A 27,270-nucleotide genomic window follows, 5' to 3' on the forward strand; every position below is an offset into this window, starting at 1 on the left:
AGACATGAGACTCTTTGAGCCTCAGCACAAACATTTCCTTGTGGGAAGCCTTCCCTGAGCCCTAGATGGACTTGGGTTTCCTTGCTATTTATTCTCAGGGCTCCCTTTGGTCCTGTCAAGATGCACTCAGTGGCTGAGAAATCTGTGGTTAGGTAGGTGGTTTAAATGTGAAATAAGCATCTCCTTCTCATTCTGATTATTAACACTTAATATTGTCCATCTTGTACTTCAGTCTCATATTAGACTCCTCTGCCGGTAGACCAACTTGTAGCTCCACAGACTCTTATAGTCCCTCTTTTTAGTACTGGAATGTTAAGATGGGGATAAGTTCAGTTCAGTTGGTCAGTCGTGTCCGACTCTTTGCGACCCCATGAATCACAGCACGCCAGGCCTCCCTGTGCATCACCAACTCCCGGAGTTTACTCAAACCCATGTCCATCGAGTGGGTGATGCCATTCAACCATCTCATCCTCTGTCGTCCCCTTCTCCTCCTGCCCCCAATCCCTCCCAGCATCAGGGTCTTTTCCAATGAGTCAACTCTTCCAGTGAGGTGGCCAAAGTACTGGAGTTTCAGCTTCAGCATCAGTCCTTCCAATGAACACCCAGGACTGACCTCCTTTAGGATGGACTGGTTGGATCTCCTTGCAGTCCAAGGGACTCTCAAGAGTCTTCTCCAACACCACAGTTCAAAAGCATCAATTTTTCGGTGCTCAGCTTTCTTCACAGTCCAACTCTCACATCCATACATGACCACTGGAAAAACCATAGCCTTGACTAGATGGACCTTTGTTGGCAAAGTAATGTCTTTGCTTTTTAACATGCTATCTAAGTTGGTCTTAACTTTCCTTCCAAGGAGTAAGCGTCTTTTAATTTCTTGGCTGCAATCACCATCTGCAGTGATTTTGGAGCCCCCCCACAAAAAAGTCTGACACTGTTTCCACTGTTTCCCCATCTATTTCCCATGAAGTGACGGGACCAGATGCCATGATCTTAGTTTTCTTTATGTTGAGCTTTAAGCCAACTTTTTCACTCTCCTCTTTCACTTTCATCAAGAGGCTTTTTCGTTCCTCTTCACTTTCTGCCATAAGGGTGGTATCATCTGCATATCTGAGTTTATTGATATTTCTCCTGGCAATCTTGATTCCAGCTTGTACTTCTTCCAGCCCAGCGTTTCTCATGATGTGCTCTGCATATAAATTAAATAAGCAGGATAACAATATACACAGCCTTGACGTACTCCTTTTCCTATTTGGAACCAGTCTGTTGTTCCATGTCCAGTTCTAACTGTTGCTTCCTGACCTGCATATAGGTTTCTCAAGAGGCAGGTCAGGTGGTCTGGTGTTCCCATCTCTTTCAGAATTTTCCACAGTTTATTGTGATCCACACAGTCAAAGGCTTTGGCATAAGATGGGGATTAGGATTAGGGGACTTCCTGTGATGACAGTAGGGGGCCATAGCAGCTTCACTGGATATTGTAGTCCTTTGGGGATTTTGGAGCTGGCATTCCAGGTGACCCTAGCCCCCAGTCTCATGACACTTTCCTCTTTGTTTCACACTTTACACTGTGGCAACTGGTCGCAAGTCATCAGCCACAATTTCATCTACTCTCTGTAGCCAACACTTCGAAGTCCATGACCCAGGCAAGATCCACCTTCCATATCTGTACTTCTCAAGTTTAATGGGCAATTCTTGCCACACCCTTTCTCTCCATAACACACCTCTACCCCCCAGCACCTACAGTAGGAACCATAGCCTAGCAGGCCTCTGATAAACAGTTGAGGAATGAACAAGATAGGGTGCTGCTCTCACAGGGCTTACATTCTGGTTGGAGAAAGAGATTCAGTATACACACAGGAACTCAGTTTGTGATAAGTGCTATGAAGAGAGGAAATCTAGTGATGTGATGAAAAGTAACCACAGTAAGGAAGGTCTACTTCAAATGGAAAAAAATATAGCTAAGCAACGATAGTGATTTAGACTAAGGAACAGCAGTGGAGAGAGATGGTGAACCTTTGATGGTGGAATTGGTGATTTTTTTTTTTTTAATTTTTTTGGGGGGCTGTGCTGCATGGCTTGTAGAGATCTTAGTCCTCTAGAGATCCAGGGATTGAGCCTGGCCCTGAGCAGTGAAAGCACCAGAGTCCTAACCACTAGACTGCCAGGGAATCCCCAGGATTGGTGATGAATTAAGGGAGAGTAGAGGGAGAATGGAGGGAGAATTCCAGTTGAGCTATTTCAGATCCTGAAAGATGATGCTGTGAAAATGCTGTACTCAATATGCCAGCAAATTTGGAAAACTCAGCAGTGGCCACAGGACTGGAAAAGGTCCGTTTTCATTCCAATCCCTAAGAAAGGCAATCCCAAAGAATGCTCAAGGTACCGCACAGTTGCACTCATCTCAGACACTAGTAAAGTAATGCTCAAAATTCTCCAAGCCAGGCTTCAGCAGTATGTGAACCGTGAACTTCCAGATGTTCAAGCTGGTTTTAGAAAAAGCAGAGGAACCAGAGATCAAATTGCCAACATCCACTGGATCATCAAAAAAGCAAGAGAGTTTCAGAAAAACGTCTATTTCTGCTTTATGGATGACACCAAAGCCTTCAACTGTGTGGATCCCAATAAACTGTGGAAAATTCTGAAAGAGATGGGAATACCAGACCACCTGACCTGCCTCTTGAGAAACCTATATGCAGGTCAGGAAGCAACAGTTAGAACTGGACATGGAACAACAGACTGGTTCCAAATAGGAAAAGGAGTACGTCAAGGCTGTGTATATTGTTATCCTGCTTATTTAATTTATATGCAGAGTACATCATGAGAAACGCTGGGCTGGAAGAAGCACAAGCTGGAATCAAGATTGCCAGGAGAAATATCAATAAACTCAGATATGCAGATGATACCACCCTTATGGCAGAAAGTGAAGAGGAACGAAAAAGCCTCTTGATGAAAGTGAAAGAGGAGAGTGAAAAAGTTGGCTTAAAGCTCAACATAAAGAAAACTAAGATCATGGCATCTGGTCCCGTCACTTCATGGGAAATAGATGGGGAAACAGTGGAAACAGTGTCAGACTTTTTTGTGGGGGGGCTCCAAAATCACTGCAGATGGTGATTGCAGCCAAGAAATTAAAAGACGCTTACTCCTTGGAAGGAAAGTTAAGACCAACCTAGATAGCATGTTAAAAAGCAAAGACATTACTTTGCCAACAAAGGTCCATCTAGTCAAGGCTATGGTTTTTCCAGTGGTCATGTATGGATGTGAGAGTTGGACTGTGAAGAAAGCTGAGCACTGAAAAATTGATGCTTTTGAACTGTGGTGTTGGAGAAGACTCTTGAGAGTCCCTTGGACTGCAAGGAGATCCAACCAGTCCATCCTAAAGGAGGTCAGTCCTGGGTGTTCATTGGAAGGACTGATGCTGAAGCTGAAACTCCAGTACTTTGGCCACCTCACTGGAAGAGTTGACTCATTGGAAAAGACCCTGATGCTGGGAGGGATTGGGGGCAGGAGGAGAAGGGGACGACAGAGGATGAGATGGTTGAATGGCATCACCCACTCGATGGACATGGGTTTGAGTAAACTCCGGGAGTTGGTGATGCACAGGGAGGCCTGGCGTGCTGTGATTCATGGGGTCGCAAAGAGTCGGACACGACTGACCGACTGAAGTCAACTCAACTCAGAGGGAGAGTGTGGAAGGAGAATAGAAGACTCCTAAATTTTGACCTGAGCAACTAGGTAGATGGTGTCATTTATTGAGATGGGGAAGACTAGGAATGCATGAGTCAAAACTCCATTTTGAACATGTTTACTATGACCATTATAGATCCACATCAATATGTCAAATAGGCAATTGAATATGTGGGTCTTGGAGCTCAGAGGAGAATTCTGGGGATAAAAACTTAGGAGTCTCCCTGCATATAGATAATGTTTAAAGCCATGGGATTGGATGTGTTATGGAAAAGAGGCTCCTGTCTGAGCTGTGGGGCCAATGTTTAATATTCCAAATGAGAAGGATGAGTTATCAAGGGAGGACTGAGAAGGGATGGCCAGAAAGGTAAAAGAAAAACAATAAAGAAGAGTGTTTTGAAATGGAGCAGCTAACAACATTCAGAATCTAATCAGTGGCCAGAAAAAAATGATCAGAATCCCAACCTCCTGTCTTTTCTCTCTTTTTTTTTTTTCCTGGTTCCCATTGTCTGCCCTAGCTCTGGGGTACTTCTCAGTTCCTAGAAATTCTCAGCTTCAGACTTACACTTCCCTTAAGCTTGAAAGTACCCTAAAATATAGAGACCGTCTCCATACTTAAGCCAATTATATACATACACTTACCATGCCCATTTATCCAAACAATACAGTTATTCATACAGTTATGAAATGCCTATTACTTGCCAGGCCCCAGGATAGGATGGTAAGGGGGAAAAAAAACCTAGTCCAGGCACTCGAGTCCTCAGGAGCTTACAATGTAACAAAAAAGACAAATAATCACTCAAATAAATACACTTGAATATACAGTTACAAACTGATAAGTGCCCGGAAGTAAAAGTACAGGGCAACAGGACAGCCTGTCACAGTGTTACATTGTCTCCATTATACATGACATGCATAGCATCCATCTTTCACCCACAAATTTTTACTGTGCTCCATGGCCACCTTGGACAGAGATTTGGGGGATTGAGTCTAGTATCAACCTTCCTATAAACTTATCAGTTGATCTTGAGCAAGGGCTCTTTGCTCTTTGGGCCTGCTTCTTCTTCTGTACAATGGAAGACAGAGGTAGACCGGATCATAGGTTCTTAATTAGGGCCCATGGATGGGCTTCAGGGACACAAAAACATATGGAAAACTGTGCTATTTTTTTCCTCTAGACAGTAGGTCCACAAATTTAACTAGATCCTACAGAGGGGTTGTGACCTAAAGGAACCCAAGGACCTAAGAAGCAGACAGCTATGTGATGATGTGAGCAGCAAAAACATGACAAAATGAAGGACTCTGGAAGTAAGGTTTTGTTTCTTAGACACCATACCCCTCCCTTGATCTTGTCAATGTGTGCATTACAATGTTGGAAGAGAAGGCCTGATCCCCCTTCTATGGACTGTAAAGCTTAGTTACCACATAATACTGCCCTAGAGAAAGGATGGGAGGAACTTAGCATTGGCAGCCCCTCTCCAGGAGCAGAACAAAGAAAGGTTCCTACCCCACACAGGAAGCTTCTGTTACCCTTTGTGTCAACTGCTCCATGGTGACCTGTCCTTGGTCTACTTCATCTGCTCCCCCATCATTCTTGGCTAGAGTACAGACACAAATGTACATCTATACTAGCTGGAATGTTTACACAAAGGAACTTTCATTAGAACCTAAAGGGAATTCCCCTCTTAAAAGCATTTTAAAATTAACTAAGATATATTAATATGTAAATTAGAAATTATTGATTTGACTTGAAAGAATGTTTAGCCAAAAGACAGCTGGCTTGGCATAGTCTTTGGGACATCAATCATCTTTCTCTTCCTTGTCTCCTCCATGGATAAGGGAGATTCAGGAGCCTCTCTAAGGTCCAGGAGGTTTCCAACTCTTCCAGAACATGTGACTTGATCTCCTGCCAAGGGTTGGCCATACTCTAGGAAACGAAGCATTGTCTTTGGGATCTAAAAGGCTGTTTGAGTTAGGGGTTGTGAGTTTATGTGTTGGATAGGAGGGACAAAAAGGCAGAGACAGCAACCTGTGCATAGCCATTGTGTTTTATTGGATCTGGTGATTTCTTATTTTACAAAAATTACAGAGGAACCAAAAATGCAAAGTAGTCAACAGTGTTCTTATGGGGAAGGGGGCTCCTTGGGGGCCCTCCCCCCTCAGTTCACAGCTGACTGGGAAAGTGAGCTAAATGGGACAAGCAGATATATTAAAGGGTAGCAGTGTGGCCAGGCTGCTGACAGTGAGGTGGGACCTGGATCCTATGGTCCCTGCCTTCAAGGTGTGCTCAGAGGCATCTCTGGGTAGATTGACTAGAGCAAAAGGAAACTCTGAGTAGGCTATGAGGAGGCTATGTGGGGAGGGAGGAATAGAGCCTGGGTATATCAAAAATTCTCAAAAATGCCCCCACACTGGGTTCAAATGCTATGTCTGCCTCCTTCCTTCCTTTTTCTCCTAAGGCATCCACAGGGTGGTCCCTGACTTACTCCATGCCTCCAGGTCTAGAGGAAATGACAAATGAAAACTTAAGTTGCAGCCATCATAGAAGGTAGGCCGAAACTTTGGCAGGTATCAGTCAAGACAGCTCCCACCCATCTTCCCCCCACTGCCACCACCTCTACCCAAACAGGAAGAAAGAAGAGGAAGAAATTCCAGGGATCTGCCAAAACCCGGATCCCAGGTTCTCCTGGGATACTGAGGAGTACATGGAAATTTTCTGGAGATATTTCCAAGGTTTTCTGAAGAGCCTGGAAACACATATTCTGATGGCTTGGGGTGGCAGACCTGTAGAGCTCAAAGCTATAGCCTGGTATGCTGTCACTCACAATCCCCAGGCTTTTCTGCTCTCTACCGCAATTGCCTCCTAGGGCCTACCCGCTGGCTTAGGCCCAAGGTTACTCCCTCCACATTCTTGACCCCCTCCTACAGCACTGTCAAAGGCCCTGGCCTGAAAGGCCAGTCAGTGCCGAGGACAGAACAGCCTTTTTATAAGGAAATCTTAGGGGAAATGCTTATGAGATCAGGGATGGGGGAAGCACCATAGCAGGAGACATTTTGCCTAGTGTTGTGGTTTCTCAGTTGGGGGGGTGGGAGGGGAAGGACCACTCAATTCCCATAACAGGGCACCCTCGGCACTGAGTTTCAGGCAGGAAGGGGGAGCTGCTGGGAGTTGAAAACACCCCCACAGATACACTCTGCCCACTCCCTACCCTCCTCAGCTCCAGCAGTATGGACCACTAAATCCCCAGGCTCTTGGGTTCCTATAGCCCCCAGGGTAGAGCTAGGATGAGGACAGACCTGGGAAGAGAAGGGTGAGGTCCACCTGGACTAGGGCTAGAGCATGGTCCCCCCAGGGCAACTGACCCCCTCTCCTGGGGAGCTAGATGACATTGTCAAAGAGTTGCATGGACCTCATGATGTTCTCGTCCTGTAGACATGGTGGGAGAGGCAGATTGGAGAGAAAGGAAGAAAAAGAGCTTATCAGAGAAAGGGAGAAGAACACTGATTCAGAAATAGGGACGTTCAGAGACAGAGAGAGGCAGTGAAGAAGGAGACACTCAGAGAGGTGGGGAAGGGTCAGGTCTCCCCAAGTTATGAAGGAAAACAATTCAGAATTAGGGGTAGTTAAGGAGATGGTACTCTGCCCAAAGGAGCTTTCTCCTACATCATTGAATCAGGCCCTGAGTCCAGATCAGGAAAATGTAGAGGGCAGGGCCCTGTACCTTTTGACAAGACTCAATGAATTCCTCAATAGTCACCACGCCATCCTTGTTCCTGTCCATCTTCTGCAAAAAGGTAGTCAGGTAGAGAAAACAGGAGGGATGACAGGAGAGAGGCAGGCAGAACTTGGGTAAGTTCCCGGCTGGGACCTTGCCTCCTTCCTTTCACTCCAAAACCCAGCCTGCCCAGTCCCAGGCACCTGGAAGAAGCTCTCCACGTGCTCCCTTGGGGCCTCCTCTCGGAGTGCAGGATACGTGTACTTGCCCATCATGTCATAGATGGACTTCATGATATCAAGCATTTCCTGTTAGACCAAGAGAGAAGAGGATCCCTCCTCAGAGTCTCCAGCCTCCTAACTAGAAGGCCTGGGGCCTGGGGCAGACCTCAACCCTTGCTGATGATGCACATGTGGGTCACATTCCCCACCCCGGGGCCCTGTGCCTGTCCCCATACACATATAACCACCCACCCCCAGCTCATCAGTTGCTCCCCACCTCCTTGGTAATACAGCCATCCTTGTTGAGGTCATACAGGTTGAAGGCCCAGTTCAGCCTATCATCTGTGGTTCCCCGAAGAATCACCGACAAACCAGCCACAAAGTCCTAGAAAGAAGGCAGGGGAAAATGAGTCTTCAGGTACCTTCACTCAGCCTGGGTTTGGGTTGGCCTTGAAGTTCCAGGAAACATGCTTCCCTGGCCCACCTCCTCCAGCTTACCTCAAAACTGACTGAGCCATCATGGTTGGTGTCAAAGGCATTGAAGAGAAAAGTGGCGTATGTGCTGGAGTCTGTAGGATAAGTGTGGTGAGCAAGCTTGGCTTCCAGACAGGAGCAGACTTCCTACCTCCCTACCTCTGAGGGACTCTGCCAACTCCCAACTTGGCATTTCCAACCCCTCCAGAACCTCTCCCCAAGGACTTGTCTCCTTACCTCCTTGAGGAAAGAACTGGGAGTAAATCTGCTTGAAGTTTTCCTCATTGACAATTCCACTGGGACATTCCTGTGGGTAGGGTGGGGAGGGAAAGCAGACTAAAGGAAGAGAGGAAACCATCTTCTACTTACCGACCGTCCGTCGTCTCACCCACGTTCCCACCCCACCCTCTGTAGTCAGAGACTCCCAGAGAGGTGGGAAGTCTTTGCGTTTCTAGGGGGCTCACCATGTAGCTCTTCTACTGGAGGGAAGACGTCTCCCAAGCGCACAAATAAAAAGCACAGAGCGGAAAGGCCAGCCTACAGGCTCCCTTCTTAAACTGGCAGGCACCCCTACCTAGGAGCTGTCCCTTCCCCTCCCCATCGCTGTCCCTCCCGGAAGTGAGAAAAGTCCTGCACAGACCCCGCCCCTCCCCAGCTAGACTGATCTTTGCACTCACGTTTTTGAAACCCCGGTACAGGACCTGCAGCTCCTTGCGCGTGAATTTGGTTTGCTCCTGCAGCTGCTCCAGACCCTCGGGCCGGTGACACACGGTGGACAACTCAAACTCATCCTCCACGCTGTCTGCGGGGTGGGGGCGGTTGGGGGGGTGGTGGAAAGCCGCGCCTCAGGCCTGTCCCCCATGACCCCTCTTCAAAATCACTTAACTATCCAACCCCCCCACCCCCCTCCACCCCCCGCCCCACCATCTCCGACGCAGGAGACCAGCCTGCCAGTTCCCCTGATCCCGAGCCAAGGACTTCAAGGCAAGGAAAGAAGACACCAAGTCAGCTTCGAAGTTAATCAGCGGGCTTAGTCCAAGGCCAGGCCTGGTCCCAGAGCCAGCGGTCTGAGTCAGCGCTGGCCCCTGGACCCTTGATCCCTGGTTGGAGGGGAAGGCCCCCAGTCCCATCTTCATCCCAGGACAGGAGCAGGAAAACTGGGTTGGAGAAGGGGCTTCTGAGGGTGGGAGCTCTGAGCCTTCCCCTACCAAACTCAGATCCGCCCAGCCTCACCCTTGCCCCGCCCAGACCCAGTCCTCCAGCCAGGCCCCGCCTATCCCAGCCATGCCCAGCCATGCCCCGCCCAGCTCCAGCCAAGCCCCATCCATAGCCCAACTCCTGCCACACCCCTAGTGTGCCTTAGAGAAGGCCACCACCCCGGCCCCATCTCAGCCCCACCCCAGTTCCCAACATCCAGTCCCCAGGCAGATGCCCCCAACCCAGGCTCCCAAAGTTCCCCGCACCCGCCCCCACCAGGAGAATAAGTCACCTGGGTCCAGCAGGCGGGGTCTGTGGGGGCGGAGGGAGGCTGGGGCGGCTAATGCTGAAGGGAGCGAACTGTCACCGAGAAAGCGGAAGACACGGCCAACTGCACACACCTCGCCCCTCACACTCACAGCAAATCTCACAGACCTGCTTGTTACAATGCACACCCCCCATCTCCGAGCGCACGCAAAGGCACACGTAACGAATGAGCACAGACACACACAAATCGGACCTTACGCATATCACACCTGCCCTTTTTCGGAATCTACCCCCATGTGGGACCCAGCAGAATCAAACACAATGACATTCTCCAGTAGTGACTACAAACCGGGTCTTTATAGCTTGCAAAATGCAGTATGTATAATCCTGTGAGGTGGACGAGGCCCAAATGAGGAAACTGAGGCCTACAAAGTGAGGTCACTCAACTGGGGACCAGGCTGGTCCTATAAAACTCCAGTATCCTGGTATCTGAAGGAAGGTGGACTCGGCCCTTACTTACACTTGTATCCGTCTAGTCAAGGCACTGGTGACCTACCTCTCAAAGTCCAAAACATGCCCAAGGGCAGGGAGGGCGGCCAGACAACAACCCCATGCACAGACCCTCACAGCCACCTGGTCCCACCTCTGCCACCGTGGCCACACTCACACAGGATCAGAGAGACCTCAGCCTGTCACACTGACCACGCCCCAAAATCCAGATCCCGCCCATTTCGCAGGCCCAGGTGGCCCACACTCAGGCCCCGCCTCCATGCTGACCACGCCCACACATTCCCTGGGTAATCACGCCCCCTCACACCAGGGTCAGCCAGCGCCCAGCCCACCTCTGCCAAGTTGGTCAGGCCCACACGCACTCTCACACTCCTTACACCCCAGACACACACGGGCCCCACCCCCGGAAGCACAGGAGAGGCACTTGCTTTCACTGACTGAGGGCAGGGCTTGGGGCCCGCAGCATGGCAGCAGCTTGAGGAACCGCTGCTTCAGCGCTTTTTTAGTGGGCCCTGGAGGGTGGCCTGGGAAGAGAGAAGACCCCAGGAGGGAACATTAACCCCGCTGTCCCTCCATTCCCTGTACCCTCCCCATCATCACAAATCGACCCCGGCTGGGGGCGGGTGTTGGGGGAAGATGGGGGGTGGAGAGAGTAGCTGGGGCAGGTTAGGGGGGTCCAGTGGGTTTCACAGGCACGGAAGGTCCACCAAGATGGCTCGGGCACCTTGTATAAAGGGACACAGCTGGGGACAGCAAGATGGTGGGGGTGGGGAAAAGTGGCACATTGGCCTCAGTCTTTGTTGACCCAGTGTCCTTGGCTCCAGTGCTATATAGCGGGACCTCTGAGGATGATGTCCAACCCAAGGACACCTCTCTCACACACACACATATACAGTGACAGGTGTGTATACACAGAACAATAAATTACAGAGTGATGGATGCCACACAGGGACAGCTTGATACCCAGTACCTCACTCAAACCCAGTGGCCTCCCAACACATGCACACACACACACACACACAGACATATCTATTTTGACCTAGTACTTACTCTTTAATACAAACATACAGAAATGTGACTGACCCAGGAAAAACTGGACAGACATGTAGGCCATACAGGCCATCTTACACACAGCATGATCGACCAAACCACACAAAGAACACACAATGACCCTGGGGCATCATGTCACAGTATGGTCATCATGCTCATATCATATTGTAACCTAGGTGCCCATGGCACCAGATACCTAAGGTGTACCTTACCCTCAGAACCTGCATTTGCCCTGAGCACACCCACCTTTCTTTCCTATAATCCCTCATTTCAAGGCACCTAGAATCTTCATGCCAGCAGAATAGAGTTCTCAGCTAATTCATCCACCCTAAAAGTATGTCCCCTCCCAGTCCTTTCCAGTATGACTTACTCTTTGAAGGTGAAATGATAGCAAACTTTGAGGCAATGACAGACTTTGGAGATGAGTATTTTGTTGTCAGGTAGGACTATCCGGAGTCCACTAATCACAGTCCTCCTCACTTCCCCTTACTTATATATGTATCCTGTGGCTCTAATTGTATTCCAGGGAGACCCTGCAAGTTCCTGTTGTCTGTCTCCTGGCTGCACCCACCTCCAGACTCCAGGGCCAGAGCTCACTGAACCTGTCACACTGACTGAAGTTGGCTTCAGTCCATTCCTGGAGGGGCCCAACTTTCTTTAGTTGTAGGTTGACACCCCAGCTCCTTTACAACCCCGCCTCCCAAGCCAGGCTCCACCCTCAGGAAGATGCTCTGCTCCCAGAAAGAAACTGCTTGAAGTTGGCACCTCCTCTCTCTCCCATTTGTCCTCTCTCCCCCAGAGCTATGGAGCGGAGGGAGGGAGGGAGGCAGTGAGCTGGGTGATCGATGGTGGTTTGGCCCCTGGCCCAGGACTCCATTAGCCCAGACTTTGGTTTCCCAAAGCCTATTGTGCTGGGGGCCTCCGGTGGTATAGTAGCCTCTGGACTGGGGGATGGCTCCCGCGCCTCTCCCAACCTCCCCATCTTCACACATGCCCCCATCTGGTCCCCTGCCTGCTTCAAGGACTTAGTCTCCTCTAGGCTCTTCTGAATTGGGGAGAGAAAGGGGGTGCCTTCAGAAGACAGAATGCCTGCATTTCCTTGGATATCCACCCCCCTCTTGCACCAACAGTCTAAAGGGGATGGCAAGTTAGATCCCGACTGATTTCATCTTTTCAGGACTGAATGAATCCCAATGCATCCAACACCAACCCCTGCACCTCACCCCACTTCAATAAATGCAGCAGAGGATGGAGGGTAGACTAAGACTTTTCTGCTCTTACTGAACCCTAAAGCAGGCAATTCATGAGCCTTCTTCTTGACCTCAGCTCCTTTTACATCTTTTCAGTTCTCCCATGTGTCTACCCTGCAGTCCTGTCCATAATGGAACTAGGGAACAGCCATGCTATGAAGTTGCACAGTTCTTGGTATGAAAAAGGAGAGGCTAAAAATCCCTGGAGAAGGCAGAACATGTTCCCCTCTCTATCTTTAGTATCACTCTTCCACTTGACTTTGGGGTCAGATGGAGAACTGACTTCCCACTCACAATGTCTAGACTCTGGAGCCCATTCTGCCCTCAGATCCTGAGAGGACCTAAGAGAGGCAAGGAGTCTTGGGAAGCAGGGTCCCTGATCTGACCCACCCCTCACTCTCCTACCAGAGTTGATCTATGAATGTTTCAGTCACAGTATCCCCAACTCTTGTCCCTCCAGAACCCATCCCATCCTTTGCCTTGGGTATGGAGCTGGCATATCCTCAGGAACTCTGAAACAGCCACACACACAATCAGATACCCCAAGAGGCTCAGCCACACACTCCGCGCCCCTCAGGCACCTTTGCCATGTCATAAAGCTACACACACTGTCACTCAGACACACTCATTCCTATCACATACACAGGTTCAAGTAGTCACACATGTTGGCCTTTCTTACACACGTGAACACCCAGTCACACCACCCCTGTATCTCTCACACACTGAGTCCACACGTACTGTGACCCAAACCTGCAAGGATGGAGGTGTGGAGAGTCACACATCTTCAGAGCCATTGTGGGTCCCTGGCCCCAAAAGGGGACCGCCCCCACAGAAGTCTGGTGTTATCTCAGGATTCCCAGAACCTCCTTCCTCTATTCAAGATACCTTGCCTGTCTCCAGACTTTTCCTCATTCCTCCAGTTTCTCCTTATCTCCAGTCCCAGTCCCCCCCATACTGTACCCCTCACCACCGCCCTGCCTCCTCGCCCTCTTTCCTCACCTCCCTCAGACACCCGGTCCTCCAGATTCCCTCTCTTCCTCCCCAGATCCAGCCCTTGAGTCCCCCTCTTTACCTCTCCATGATGTCCTACTCCCCCACCTTCTCTCTTCCCCTCCCCCAGATACCCCATCCCATCACTAACCTGCTTACCCCTGCAGCCCCCACCCTGGTCATAAAGTCCCCAACCCTCTAGCCAGCAGACCAGACATGCCCAGATACCTGCATTACCTTCCAAGGAGACAGGCTCAAAGAGGCCAAACTGCTCCAGGACCTTGACAAACAGGGCGAGGACCACAAGCACAGCGACCATCTCCAGCCCTTCCAGGTTCATGGTGGGCCTGGGGCATGGCCCCCCAGGCTGAGGCTGGCCCGCCCTACGCACACTTCCTCCCCCTCAGGCTCCCCAACTGCCTGCAGTCTCCCTTCCTGCTCCTTCCCCGGATCTCCTCCCTCTCCCCCCTCACCCCGCCTCCCCACAGGCCTCCCAGCCACAGCCTCTTCCTCTTTGCGGGGACCACTTCAGCCTATAGATTGATATCTCCTCCGGAGCTTCTGGTGAGAAGGATACAGCCCAGGCCAGGCCAGAGGAGGAGCAGTGACTTGCCTCTGGCCCTGAGGAGCTTCCCTCAGACACCTTGTGGCTACTCTGTGCCAAAGAGGAGCAGAGGGAAGACCTATGCTTGAAATTGGAAGTCAGGGGCGGGCAGTGTGTGTGTGTGTGTGTGTGTGTGTGTGTGTGTGTGTGTGTGTGTGTGTGTGTGTGTGTGTGTGTGTGTAAGACAGAGAAACTAGGAACTGTACATGCGTAAGAATATGTTATGGGTGTCTGGGTGTCTTCATGTGTGTATATTCCTGTGTTTGTGTGCAGAGAATGTATACCTCTTATATATGTCTCTCTGTGTGTTTACACGATTGTGCACCTGTCTTAGGGATGTCTGTGGTGTATATGGGTATGTAACCTGGGTGTCTGTGGTGTGTATGAGTGTATTGGAGTATTTGAGTGTGCATAGAGTGTGAGGTATCTATATTTTAGCAGGGTTGTGACATGGGGGTCTGAAGACTGGTAATATGAATGTATCCTATAATTAGGAGTATGGGTCTGCGGTGGTTGTGTAATTGTATCTGCATGAAACTGTATGAAAACCTTACGGAGGAGAAGGCAGTGGCCTCTCCAGTCAGGAGGACACTACCAACATTGATCGAGGTTGCCATGGAGACTAAGAGGTGAGAAGCACTCTTCTTCCCCCTGGCCACAGACAGGGAAATTGAGGCCCAGGGGAGGGAGGATTAGGTCCAATAGCCTGGGCAGGGAAAAAAGGCCGCTTAGCCCTAACATGACCCTCTGGGGAGGGGACTCATTGAAGCTGACTTTAGGACCCAGAGAATCAACCTCCTTGGGAGAGGAAGGGCTTCCCTGATAGCTCAGTTGGTAAAGAATTCACCTGCAATGAGGGGGACCTGGGTTCGATTCCTGGGTTGGGAAAATCAGGAAAGGATGGGTGTGCTCTTCCCTTCCTTCTGGCAGGGGCCTCACTCTGGAGCTGCCAAAGTCCTGCCTGCTCTTTGGAAATCTTTACAGAGCTGACAGGAGAAACCCAGGGCTAGAGGGAAACCTGAACCTTCCAAGAGAGCCACCCAGCCGCCCCGGGTGCAGTTCCGGAGCTCTTCCCCCATCTTCCAGTCTCCCTCCAGGCAGTGGTGTGTGGTAGCAGGTGGAGAGAGGTTTGCTGAGCCAAGGAGCCAGGAAACACCAGCCTCTGGGCTACTGCCACAGCTGATGAGGGACTGAGCACTCAGTATGTGCTAGATAATGTGCAGTGTGACATCATCACACTGAATCTGCACAATAAACCTATGAAGGAGGTACTGTTACCCCCACATTATGGGTGGGAAAACTAGGCAAAAGGAGTTTAAGCAAATCTCCAAGATCAGTAAGTGTCAGATCTTCAGCCATCCTGACGGAGCCTGCACTCTAAACTACACTGCAGTACAGTGGCTCCCTTCATAGACAGCTTGCCCACACAGGAGGCCCAGTTTAGGAGGATTAACCCCAGAGGGACCCTTCCCTCCCTATACAGCTCTGAGATGACTGTGTGTCAGCCTCAAAGTTAAAGTCGAGAGTAAAAAAGTTGGTTTAAAACTCAACATTTAGAAAACTAAGATCATAGCTTCTGGACCCATCACTTCATGGCAAACAGATGGGGAAACAATGGGAACAGTGACAGATTTTATTTCTGGGGGCTCCAAAATCACTGTAGATGGTGACTGCAGCCATTAAATTAAAAGATGCTTGCTCCTTGGAAGGAAAGTTATGACCAACCTAAGCAGCATATTAAAAAGCAGAGCCATTACTTTGCCAACAAAGGTCCATCTAGTCAAAGGTATGGTTTTTCCAGTGGTCATGTATGGATGTGAGAGTTGGACTATAAAGAAAGCTGAGCGCCGAAGAATTGATGCTTTTGAGCTGTGGTGTTGGAGAAGACTCTTGAGAGTCCCTTGGACCTCAAGAAGATCCAACCAGTCCATCCTAAAGGAAATCAGTCCTGAATATTCATTGGAAGGACTGATGCTGAAGCTGAAATGCCAATGCTTTGGCCACCTGATGCGAAGAGTTGACTCATTTGAAAAGACCCTGATGCTGGGAAACATTGAAGGCGGGAGGAGAAGACGACAGAGGATGGCATCACTGACTTGATGGACATGAGTTTGAGTAAGCTCAGGGAGTTAGTGATGGACAGGGAAGCCTAGCGTGCTGCAGTCCATGGGGTCGCACAGAATCGGACACAACTGAACAACTGAACTCAACTTGGGAATGGGGGGTAGTCCCTACTGCTTCATTTGAGGTTCACGGATCTGCAGTTCTACAAGGCCACCACTGGGGGTCAGGCCTTCATCTCACACCATTTATCTTACCCCTTCCCTCTCCCAACATCCTTGGGAAGGTGTGGGAATGACTGGGCAAGACCTTGCCCCTCTCCCCTTCTTCCTCCAGGAAGAAGTCAACTCAGGGACTGTTTTTGGTTTCTCACACCTTTGAAGGTTATACACCTTTGAAGGGTTTACAGATAAAATGAGCAAATATTCAGTATCTCCTTCTCACCTTCCAAAATCCATGTATGGCATTTAATACTCTTCCCCTGCTCTCATCTGCAGATCTCTTTTTTGAGCCAGCTTGGCCTACTCACTGTCCTCCAAACACAGAAAACTCAGTGCTGTTTCTTACGTCTGCTCCTGCTAGTCCCTCTGCCTGGAATGCTCACCCTCTGCTCTCCTGTCCTACATTCTTACCTGTCCTTTAGGGACAGCTTAAATTCCCTTTTCTTCAGAACCTCCAGCCCTCAGCAGGCTCCCAGTTACCTGAAATTCTACCATACTCATTGTTGGGCCCTCAAAACTCAGAACCTATGTCTGTAATGTTATTAGCGGGAACAGTAAAAGGAGGCAGCATAGCATGGTAAGAAATAGTGTGGGTGAGGGTGCCAGGCTCCTTGAGTTTAGATCTGCCACTTGCAATTAGCTGGGCAAGTTCTTAATCTCTGTGTGCCTCAGTTTCCTATCTCCTGTGGTTTTGAGGCCCTCCGAAATGAACTAATACATGTAAAGCTGTCAGAATAATTCCAAGCACAGAGTAACTGTTTATAATTGTTTGCTGCTATTATTAATAACAGACATTCTCCTGCTTACATTTCTACAGCTTTTAACAATTTATAAAGCATTTCCACAAACATTGTAACTTCCATGGCTTCTCATGACAACGCCATGAAGTAGGCAGATGAAAAGTATTGTACCCATTTCACTGATGAGGTAAATGAGGCCCAGAGAAGTAAAGGAACTCACTCAAGGTCACCTAGCTGAGAAAGGATGTTGCAAATTTGAACTCAGGTCTTTCTGGATCAATTCTGTTTCCTCAATTAGATTCTCAGCTCCTAGAGGGCAAAGATATTAAAAATATTGGACCTATACAAATTGAATGCCAGGCTCTGAGCCAGTGCCTGTGCAACAAAGGTGAACCAAACAAAGTTTTGGCTTCCTGGGCAGGGAGAGACAGTCATTGACAGAACTATAAGGCAACTATTCATTCAAAAAATATTTGTCATGTGTTCAGGCCATGAAATGAGCTCTAACTGGAAGCCCAGGAAAAACCTGGAGAGGGTATTTTTTGAGCTAGTTCTTTCAGTTCAGTCGCTCAGTCGTGTCCGACTCTTTGTGACCCCATGAATCACAGCACACCAGGCCTCCCTGTCCATCACCAACTCCTGGAGTTTACTCAAACTCATGTCCATCGAGTCCATGATGCCATCCAGCCATCTCATCCTCTGTCGTCTCCTTCTCCTCCTGCTCCCAATCCCTCCCAGCATCAGGGTCTTTTCCAATGAGTCAACTCTTCGAGTGAGGTGGCTGAAATATTGGAGTTTCAGCTTCAGCATCAGTCCTTCCAATGAACACCCAGGACTGTTCTCCTTTAGGATGGACAGGTTGGATCTCCTCGCAGTCCAAGGGACTCTCAAGAGTCTTCTCCAACACCACAGTTCAAAAGCATCAACTCTTCAGCACTCAGCTTTCTTCACAGTCCAACTCTCACATCCATACATAACCACTGGAAAAACCAAAGCCTTGACTAGATGGACCTTTGCTGGCAAAGTAATGTCTCTGCTTTTTATACGCTATCTAGGTTGGTCATAACTTTCCTTCCAAGGAGTAACCATCTTTTAATTTCATGGTTGCAATCACCATCTGCAGCGAACTAAAATGGACTGGAATGGGTGAATTTAACTCAGATGACCATTATATCTACTACTGTGGGCAGGAATCCCTTAGAAGAAATGGTGTAGCCATCATGGTCAACAAGAGAGTCTGAAATGCAGTACTTGGATGTAATCTCAAAAACGACAGAATGATCTCTGTTCGTTTCCAAGGCAAACCATTCAATATCACGGTAGTCCAAGCCTATGCCCCAACCAGTAATGCTGAAGAAGCTGAAGTTGAACAGGTCTATGAAGACCTACAAGACCTTTTACAACTAACACCCTAAAAAGATGTCCTTTTCATTATAGGGGACTGGAATGCAAAAATAGGAAGTCAAGAAACACCTGGAGTAACAGTCAAATTTGGCCTTGGAGTATGGAATGAAGCAGGGCAAAGGCTAAGAGTTTTGCCAAGAGAACATGCTGGTCACAGCAAACACCCTCTTCCAACAACACAAGACAAGACTCTACACATGGGCATCACCAGATGGTCAACACTGAAATCAGATTGATTATATTCTTTGCAGTCAAAGATGGAGACGCTCTATACAGTCAGCAAAAACAAGACCAGGAGCTGACTGTGGCTCAGATCATGAACTCCCTATTGCCAAATTCAGACTGAAATTGAAGAAAGTAGGGAAAACCACTAGACCATTCAGGTATGACCTAAATAAAATCCCTTATGATTATACAGTGGAAGTGAGAAATAGACTTAAGGGACTAGATCTGATAGACAGAGTGCCTGATGAACTATGGACGGAGGTTTGTGACATTGTACAGGAGACAGGGATCAACACCATCCCCATGGAAAATAAACGCAAAAAAGCAAAATGGCTGTCTGAGGAGGCCTTACAAATAGCTGTGAAAAGAAGAGAAGTGAAAAGCAAAGGAGAAAAGGAAAGATATTCCCATTTGAATGCAGAATTCCAAAGAATAGCAAGGGGAGATAAGAAAGCCTTCCTCAGCGATCAATGCAAAGAAATAGAGGAAAATAACAGAATGGGAAAGACTAGAGATCTCTTCAAGAAAATTAGAGATACCAAGGGAACATTTCATGCAAAGGTAGGCTCAATAAAGGACAGAAGTGGTATGGACCTAACAGAAGCAGAAGATATTAAGAGGTGGCAAGAATACAAAGAACTGTACAAAAAAGATCTTCATGACCCAGATCATGACGATTGTGTGATCACTCACCTAGAGCCAGACATCCTGGAATGTGAAGTCAAGTGGGCCTTAGGAAGCATCACTACGAACAAAGCTAGTGGAGGTGATGGAATTCCAGTTGAGCTATTTCAAATCCTGAAAGACGATGCTGTGAAAGTGCTGCACTCAATATGCCAGCAAATTTGGAAAACTCAGCAGTGGCCACAGGACTGGAAAAGGTCCGTTTTCATTCCGGTCCCAAAGAAAGGCAATGCCAAAGAATGCTCAAACTACTGCACAATTGCACTCATCTCACACGCTAGTTCTTTAAGGATGGTGAAAAGGTCAGCAGTCTGCCTTAACAAAGGGCCCAACATTTACTGAGCATGCTTTATGTTCTTGATACTTTACACATGTTATCTCATTTAGTTCTCATAACAGACCTACTAGTAGGGTCTATTATTACAGCTGACATGGTCAGATAGAGCAGAACTATACCCATTTTGCAGATGAAGGAACTGAAGCTCAAAGAGAAGTGACTTTCCCACGACAATACAGATGATAAAAGATCGACCAAGACTTGAATCAGAACCAGTGATCTGCCAGATTCTTCAGTCTGTCTCTCCAACGTGTATGGGGGTCAAGGAATCCTGAGTGACTGCAGCTTAGTTCCTATTAGGGGAGCTATGAGTGATAAGACCAAAAAGGGGGCAAATTCCATGAAGCCTTCGATGCCAAGCCAGACCATTTGAATTGAAAGAGGCAGCATAGCCGCATCTCCCTCCTCTCTGCTGCTGATTCACAGATGGACAGATGGACAACCATTCAGCCAGGTGCCCTGTCCATGGACCCTCCTCTTCCCTCTAACCCTTACCCTCACCCTTCAGAGACCCAAGTCCTAAATCACCCATGCCTCTGGTGGGAGGATCTAGTAGAAGTGAAAGAGCAAGTTGCTTTTCAGGCTGTCTCTTCCCCCTACTCAGAGACCTCTCAAGGCTCTGAGCTTTGTGAGAAACTTGCCCAAGTCTGTCCTCCCCAGGCATCCCTCTGCCACTTGGCTCTTCATCCAGTGGAGTGAAGTCTTAATGGAAGCTCTTCAGGCAGAGTGAGGGATGAAGGGAAATTATCTTGAAGCATTAGGTGAACTCTTCGTTAGGTCTCTCAAATCTCACCACAGAAATACCCCTATCACTGAGTCATTTACTTTATGAAGTTCAAACCCAGAGAAACCCTGCCTTCTGAAGGGGGTCCATACTAGGTAACTGGCCCACTTTCCCATCTGCCCTTGCTCCCCTAGTGAAGGACCCAGCCAGTGAAGACCCTTCTTTCAGCCCTCTAGCCCCACTCCATCCTCAGCCAGGATAGAACACAGCAGCCCCCAGCTGCATCAGGTGATTAATGACCTCCCTAGGCCTTGGGGCTATTTTAGGGCCTGGAAGTCATGCCTGCTATGATTGAGAGCTGGCTCTGCCTGGCTCCAGCCATCTGTCACTTGAGACAGGCCCAAGCAGGGGCTCGGAGGACACATGCTCCCCAAGAGACATCCAAGTATGACTCTGGCTCAACCCCATGGCCCCTCCTTCTGGGAGCACATGGTAAGGAGAGGCCTGCTTATACTCCAGGGGCTCAAGGGGATACGGTGGTGAGAACCAGAGAACTACAGATTCCAGAATGCCATGGGCTAGGTTGTTTTGGTCTCCCCAGGCCAGGTGAGGGGATGCTGGATGTTTTGGGCCCTACCGAGGCAGCTCTAAGGAAACCCACAGTGTGCATAATCTCAGCAGTGCCTTTATATGATACCCACAATCCACATGCCATAAAAATTCCACAAATCCCACACCAAGGTACAACCTTGTGAAGTCTACACAACTAACTTACTGTGACTCAGGAACCCTTAACCCAACTCTAAAGCACAGTATTCCAGTATGTGCAGTCTTAGTGTCACAGAATCCAGGTGGATATGTAACCCCAGGGATGCATGGCCCCACTGATCACAACCCCAGTGATGTACAAACCCCCTTAATTCAGACCCCCAGAGATAGACAAAACAGTGACATGCAATTTTTATGCCACACAAGTCTATCCATCCCATCATGCATAAACTCACTAGCTGAGTTCATGTTGGTCCAGTCCTACCTCAGGATTTTTTTCTTTCTGCACACTGCCCCTAGTCATCTTAAGATCCCATTAAACTAAGCAGTTCAGTAAAGGGTTTTGCCTTTTCCCCGCCTGCTGCAAGCTTCCTCCTTTTATCCCTATCCCCCTCCTTTTATCTCCCACATCCACCTGCTTGAGGTCCCCACTTCTGCTCTCATCGAGAAGCCTTGCCCCCTCCTCCACCATTGTGAGGAACCATGATACCTCTTGTCCTTTCTCCTTTGAAGACTCCTATGTCCCCCATCTTCTCTTTAAGGGACCCTATCCCAAGCTCCACTTCTGTTGGGAGTGTTGTCCTTTAAACTCTTTTCTTTGAGGGATCTTGCCCCTTCCATCTTTGCGAGGGACCCTTTTTCTCCCCACCTCTGTAAGGCTATTTCACTTCTTCGCTTATTTTTTCAGGGATCCAGCCCCTTCCTCCCTTCCTCATACCTGGAGACAGTGACCCAGTCACCAGCTGGTAGAGGGATCGCGCTGCCTGCCCCAGCGGGCTCCGGCACCTGCGGGGGCATCTGTTCATGGTCCTGCCGAGAGCACAGTGGCCAAGCTCCGCCCCCAAGGCTCGGAGCGTTCTGATCTCCGCCCCCAAGGAGTGGGCCCCGTGTGGGCGGCGCAGGAGGGCCGAACCCACAAGGACTAGAGTTTCAGGCAGTAGAGTTGCGTTCCGCTTCCTGTCCTCTCCAGGTCTTAAGAGGGGAACTCACCCTGGCCCCCATCGCCTGAAGCACCTGCCCCCAAAGTTCTCAGACTGGGGAGGGGCGGGAAAGGGGCAGCACGGACTCTCCCTCAGAGCCTTCTCTGGGAACATTTTCTGAATTTCCAGTGGGGAAGGGAGCACCCATGGTTTTTGAAAAAGGATCCAGAGAGCGAAAACATAATCTTTTATTGCCGCGTCGCCCCCTTCTCTTCTCATTTTTGACAGAGAAGGGGAAGGGTTAGAGGACTTAGTTGTCATGGCAACTTCCCACACTTCCATACTTCCTGGACCAATGGGCGCGGGAGTAGGAGGGAAGAGGAGGAAATGACCAGTGTATTGGGGTGGCAGAGGGATGGCAGGGACATGCCCCTACTATCAATGGCTTCTGGCTCTGAATGTCTGGCACAGAACTGTCCTGTGTCGCTATGTCCTGGTTCAACGGGTTCATACTCTCCCATTATATGCCGATTGTCAGCCAAATGCATCGAGGAAAACCCCCCTACCCGAAGTCCTGGCCCTGATCCCTTTCATAGACTCACCCCTATCTGGTTATAACCAAAGTAAACCCTTCCAGGGCCCACTAACACCTTCTCACAGAGTTTACGGGGATCCCACTCCTCCGACTGGGATTCCATATTTTTTAGCTGAAAATCCTACATTTAGGAGGTGAGAGTCACCTCTGAACTTCGTGGAACCAAATCTGGCCACATACCCATCTGGAAGGCGCTCTGCAAGCATGGTTTCACTAAGACCACACGGGGGCACCCCAATCTCGGAACAATATTTATGGCCAGACAGAAGCGACTCCGAAGATCTCAGACCCTCAGACCGGGACCGAGTTCAGGCGTTGGCCAGCCAGGTCCCAACTCTCCCATCTTCTTCTTTCCTTGATTCCAGCTTGGACAGAACGACTGCTGATTACTGCTTTTTCTCACCTCGTCGCACTGCCAAACGGTCCTGATGGGCTGGTAAGACTGGAGGGGCTGAATGCGGGGCGGGGCTCAGACTGGTTTCTCCTCAAGTCTCTCAGATTTGTTTTGAGCCTGGTGTGGTAGTAAGGAAAGCGGCTGGGGCAACCCAGAATGCCCTGAGGTATGATTTTAGCACCCCCTCCTCCGTGTCAGCCTGATAGGCTTGGATGACTGAAATCGAAGATTACCCCCAGGTTCGATCCAAGGAATCCCACCTGCACAAGTAACATTGGAAACCTGAATAGCAGTGCTGCACTTCTGCCTTTCACGTGCTTCAGCACCGCGGACAACGGCTTCCCCTCGGGCTTCAGTGTCTCCAGACACCCAAGGCCTTAATACTGGCTTCCCAACCCCATTTATCTCCTGTTAAAGATAAGCCCTCCTTAGAAAGGAGAGCTCCTGGTAGTGTTTATTCCCACTTTCCAAGTCGTGTGGATGCTGACGTGGAACACAATTCTTGATGCTTGTCAACTTTTGAACTTTCTATTTCCCTTGGGATATAGGGAGGTAGAAAGTAGTATTTCCCATTTTACAGATGAGAGAAGTGAGGCCCAGAGAGCAAAAGTCAAACAGCTGGCATTCACACTTCCATTCCTTCATCTTCCAGTAAAAGGGCTTCCCCACTTCTACCTAATCTCTGATTCAAACAGCCAAGTGGGGAGGGGATGATTCCACTTAAGAGGAAAGTGAAAGTGAAAGTCACTCAGTGGAGTCTGACTCTTTGCGACCCCATGGACTCTACAGTCCATGGAACTCTCCAGGCCAGAATACTGGAGTGGGTAGCCTTTCCCTTCTCCAGGGGATCATCCCAACCCAGGGATCGAACCCAGGTCTCCCTCATCGCAGGCGGATTCTTTACCAGCTGAGCCACAAGGGAAGCCTAAGAATGCTGGAATGGGTAGCCTATCCCTGCTCCAGCGGATCTTCCCAACCCAGGAATCGAACCTGGGTCTCTTGCATTGCAGTCAGATTCTTTACCAACTGAGCTACCAGGGAAGCCCAAGTGAAGCGGAAGAATCAATTAAAGCAAGAAGCAAATACTGACTGATATGGTGCTAATAAGGGCCCTGGGGCACTTGCTACTCTCAAGGATCCTGAATTGGTGAGAACAGAATTCAAAGCAGAGCTTGGCAGCTGGACCTCTGGAACCCACCCGGGTCTGAAGCTCATCTAGGTCACATCTGAGGCCTGCCTCAGTGGAGTGGAAGGGCTCCCTCTTCTGGGAGTCTGGGCTTAGGGACTAGAACCTCTCCAGGGTGGGTGAGTCACACCTAGTCCTCTTGGCATCCCCAAGTCTTAACCTCACTCCTCTCAAGACAGGCATGGATGTTGGCCTCCCTTCACCTTCTCAGCTTGTCTTCAGACACAGGGGAGACAGTCTCCCTCCTGTTCTCTCTTGGAGTTCTTGGGTTGGCTGCACAATGAGACAGAAACACACGCACATGGAAAATGTACACAAGGTGACACAGTCACCCACACAAACACATGGATCTGCCTACCAAACCCAGGAATACGCACAGGCACAGATGTACTGGCCTCACATATCTTCCCAGTGTGGGAGCGAGAGGATGCCTGGGCAGCAAAACGGCTTGGAAGACACTTACAAGAAGAGGCCACATGGCACTTCCCAGGCCTAGAGCTTCTATCTCTGGGTCTGGAGGGGAAGCAAGAGGGTGTGTTTGCCTCCAGGTTTGGGTGAAGTTTTGGGAGGGCTGTTGGGGGCTGAAGGAGCTTCAGTTAAGAATGATCTCTAAATACTTTGGGTGGGGGCACTGACCCAGCATTAACCAGAGCCTCCCCACAGGAGCTGGGTGTCACTCCCAGAAGCCAGGCTGGGTAGGTGGATGTGAGTCCCTCCTTGGGTCCACTGGGCTGTTTGTGGAAAACATGGAGAAGCAGTGGTGTGCACTAAGGACCCCTTTTTGCACCAGGAAGCCAGAGAGGCAGCAAGGGTAAGATATGTCTTAGACACAGAGCCCCACTGCAGACATCACCACATGAAAGTACACAATCAGTATCAAACACCAATATACCCAGTCTCACAACCACAAAACACAACACAGCCCACTTTAACACATGCTTGTCCCAGGAGGTTCACAGTCACAAAGTCTTACAAACAGGCATACCACCATAAAGTGAAAACCTGACACATACTGGTAAGTCACGTGGCATTTTATACAGAATCACACACCCAAAGCAGAGTTGCACACAGAACAGAGATACATGGTCAAAACAACTTCATTAGTACAATCTGGGTCCTACACAACCTCACTGAAACATCTGACAGGATCATACAATTGCAGAGTCACACGCAATCACACTAACTCTGGCTGTCACCAAGACCAGGGCACATGGCAACCAGCTGTGGGAGGCGCACACACACACATATACACAGACACAGAATGACAGGCACTCACACACGTAACACCTCCCACTCTAGACCCCCTCCTAGCCTTGTGTCACGCATTCCCACACCTGCTGCCTCTGCCCACCTGCTCTCCCCTGAATCCCCATCCCCCGCGGGACCCAAGGTTTTGAACCTCCGTGTCCTGTTGCCCAGAACTGCTGGGAGGGTGCCTGGTAATGGGTCAGAGTGTGGGTAAGGGCCTGGCAGGGATCAGAGGAGCTTAAGGGTTAGGGGAGATGGAACCTACCCTCCTCCCCCCCCTCCCCCGACCCCCAAGCCACCGACTCACCTGTGAGCTGGTCATAGGATCCGTCCAGGTCTCTTGAATCGGACAAACTCTCCTTACGGCTCTGGCCCCGCATGGCCCCCGGCGCCCCCCTCCCGTCCCCACCTGGGCCGTGGGAGGGGGCGCCGGGTGGCCGGGATAGGGAGCTCACACGGCGCCCCCTGGCGGCGTAGCGCGCTCTCGGGGGCTGGGGTACGGAGAATCCGGGCTGGGGCGAGGAGCCAGGGGATCTCCGGTGTCCAGGGCCCACCTTGGGGTACTGGGACAGGAGTGGCAGGCTTGGGCAGCGGGTGAGCGCAGAGCGGAGAAGAGCGCGGAGCTGGAGCCGAGCCGCCTCTCCTCTCCTCCCGCCCCCTCCCCGCGGCTGTCACCGCCACCTCCCCCCTTTGGCGCTGCCGGGATTGGTTCCCCCTACCCCCGCCCCCTCCTCTTTGCAGCTCGGGGGAGGCACCCGGTGAAAGGGTGAACAGAGAAGTGCGGGGAAGGAGACCAGCTCTCTGGCAACACTAGCCCCTAAACCTGAACCCCCGGATCTTGGGGGTGGAGGAGGGTGCAGGGCCAGAAAGGCCCCACTGTGAGGATTCCCCGGCCGATTCTCAGCACTCCTGATCCTACCCTCAGCACTGGCTGGGGTGTCTGTGCCAGCTCCCTGTCAGCCCGTTTTCTCTGTGGTTCTCTGCAGATGTGTGAGTCTCTGTGGCCCCCACCATTGCCCTGCCCGCTTGAAGGGGGAATGGGGATGTAAAGGTCAACCAGCCTTTAAGGCAGGCTCATCTCAGGCCAGTGGACTACAGTTTTCTCTCATAAGGACCCCTACCCTCACCCACTGCAGAACCCTGTCTCTGGGTCCTATTTGCTCTCAGGGTGCCTTCTTCCATGATCTAATGACCTCTGCTAGCCAACTGGGAAGAAAAAGAAAATAAAGACTGAACCAGGTCAGTTTCTCAAGACTTTCTTGCTCTTTTGTTCCTTTTCTCTCTTTCAACTTTCCTGCCCTGCTCTACTCCGTCACCTGCCCTGTCCTAGATTCCCTCTGATTTCCAGAGGATTTGGGAAATAATTAAGGGGTCTGGGGATGCAGGCAAAGGTGAGGGGCAATGTCCTTGTTATGAGGCTCCTTCCCTTAGATTAGCTCCTTTTCTGAAGCAAGGGGCAGGCATAGGGTGGTTGGGCTATCTCCAGCTCCCAGTAATGGCGACTGAATGGCTGAGCCTACTTGTCGGACGTTCCCCACAATGCTTCCTGGGCTCCAACCCCATGAACCCCCCAAGTGCCATGAGAATTGGTGGGGGGCAATGTCTGATGTGTCTTCATGGTATGGTGGCAGTGTCCCAGGTAATCCTGCCTACCAATTGCTCCCCCAGAAGAGTAACCTGCTGAGACGGAAAGCTTCAGCTGAAGTGACCCCAGCACATTTAATCTTTTCAATTGGATTAATTTCCAAGCACTTGATTCAATTAACCCAGCAGGAATTGTGGTGAGAGTTCAGGCATGAGAAA

At 49.9% G+C, this 27,270-nt stretch overlaps 1 protein-coding gene across 11 annotated transcripts; it reads right to left on the minus strand.

The window, feature by feature from the left end:
* Window positions 1-5,711: 5,711 nt before the first annotated feature.
* KCNIP2 (potassium voltage-gated channel interacting protein 2) lies at window positions 5,712-27,162 on the minus strand. Of its 11 annotated transcripts, XR_006345232.1 has the most exons (11): window positions 25,775-27,162; window positions 10,495-10,590; window positions 9,582-9,635; window positions 8,770-8,894; window positions 8,330-8,399; window positions 8,117-8,187; window positions 7,896-8,003; window positions 7,601-7,705; window positions 7,404-7,466; window positions 6,979-7,108; window positions 5,712-6,182 (listed from the first exon to the last, which is right to left on the minus strand). XR_006345232.1 is itself a non-coding variant. In XM_043924867.1 (10 exons), the coding sequence occupies exons 1-10, from the start codon at window positions 25,845-25,847 to the stop codon at window positions 6,099-6,101; spliced, it is 849 nt and encodes a 282-aa protein (XP_043780802.1). In that variant the 5' UTR covers window positions 25,848-27,162; the 3' UTR covers window positions 5,712-6,098. The 11 variants fall into 11 exon arrangements, 9 of the variants coding, with proteins under 9 accessions (XP_043780802.1, XP_043780803.1, XP_043780811.1 ...); XM_043924867.1 differs by lacking the exon at window positions 6,979-7,108; XM_043924868.1 differs by having other exon boundaries at window positions 5,712-7,108.
* Window positions 27,163-27,270: the final 108 nt, after the last annotated feature.

The sequence above is a fragment of the Cervus elaphus genome, chromosome 15 (assembly GCF_910594005.1).
Source record: "Cervus elaphus chromosome 15, mCerEla1.1, whole genome shotgun sequence".
Taxonomy (NCBI): Eukaryota; Metazoa; Chordata; class Mammalia; order Artiodactyla; family Cervidae; genus Cervus; species Cervus elaphus.

What these genes read in the sequence shown, in the direction of transcription:
- KCNIP2 (XM_043924876.1), bottom strand. Translation starts at nt 25,847, where the DNA reads ATGCGGGGCCAGAGCCGTAAGGAGAGTTTGTCCGATTCAAGAGACCTG. An exon ending in CCTGCCCTCAGTCAGTGAAA is followed by an intron (nt 9,681 to 10,494) that starts GCAAGTGCCTCT and finishes AGGTGTGTGCAG; the next exon opens with TTGGCCGTGTCTTCCGCTTT. An exon ending in CCAGTTCTTTCCTCAAGGAG is followed by an intron (nt 8,188 to 8,329) that starts GTAAGGAGACAA and finishes CTTATCCTACAG; the next exon opens with ACTCCAGCACATACGCCACT.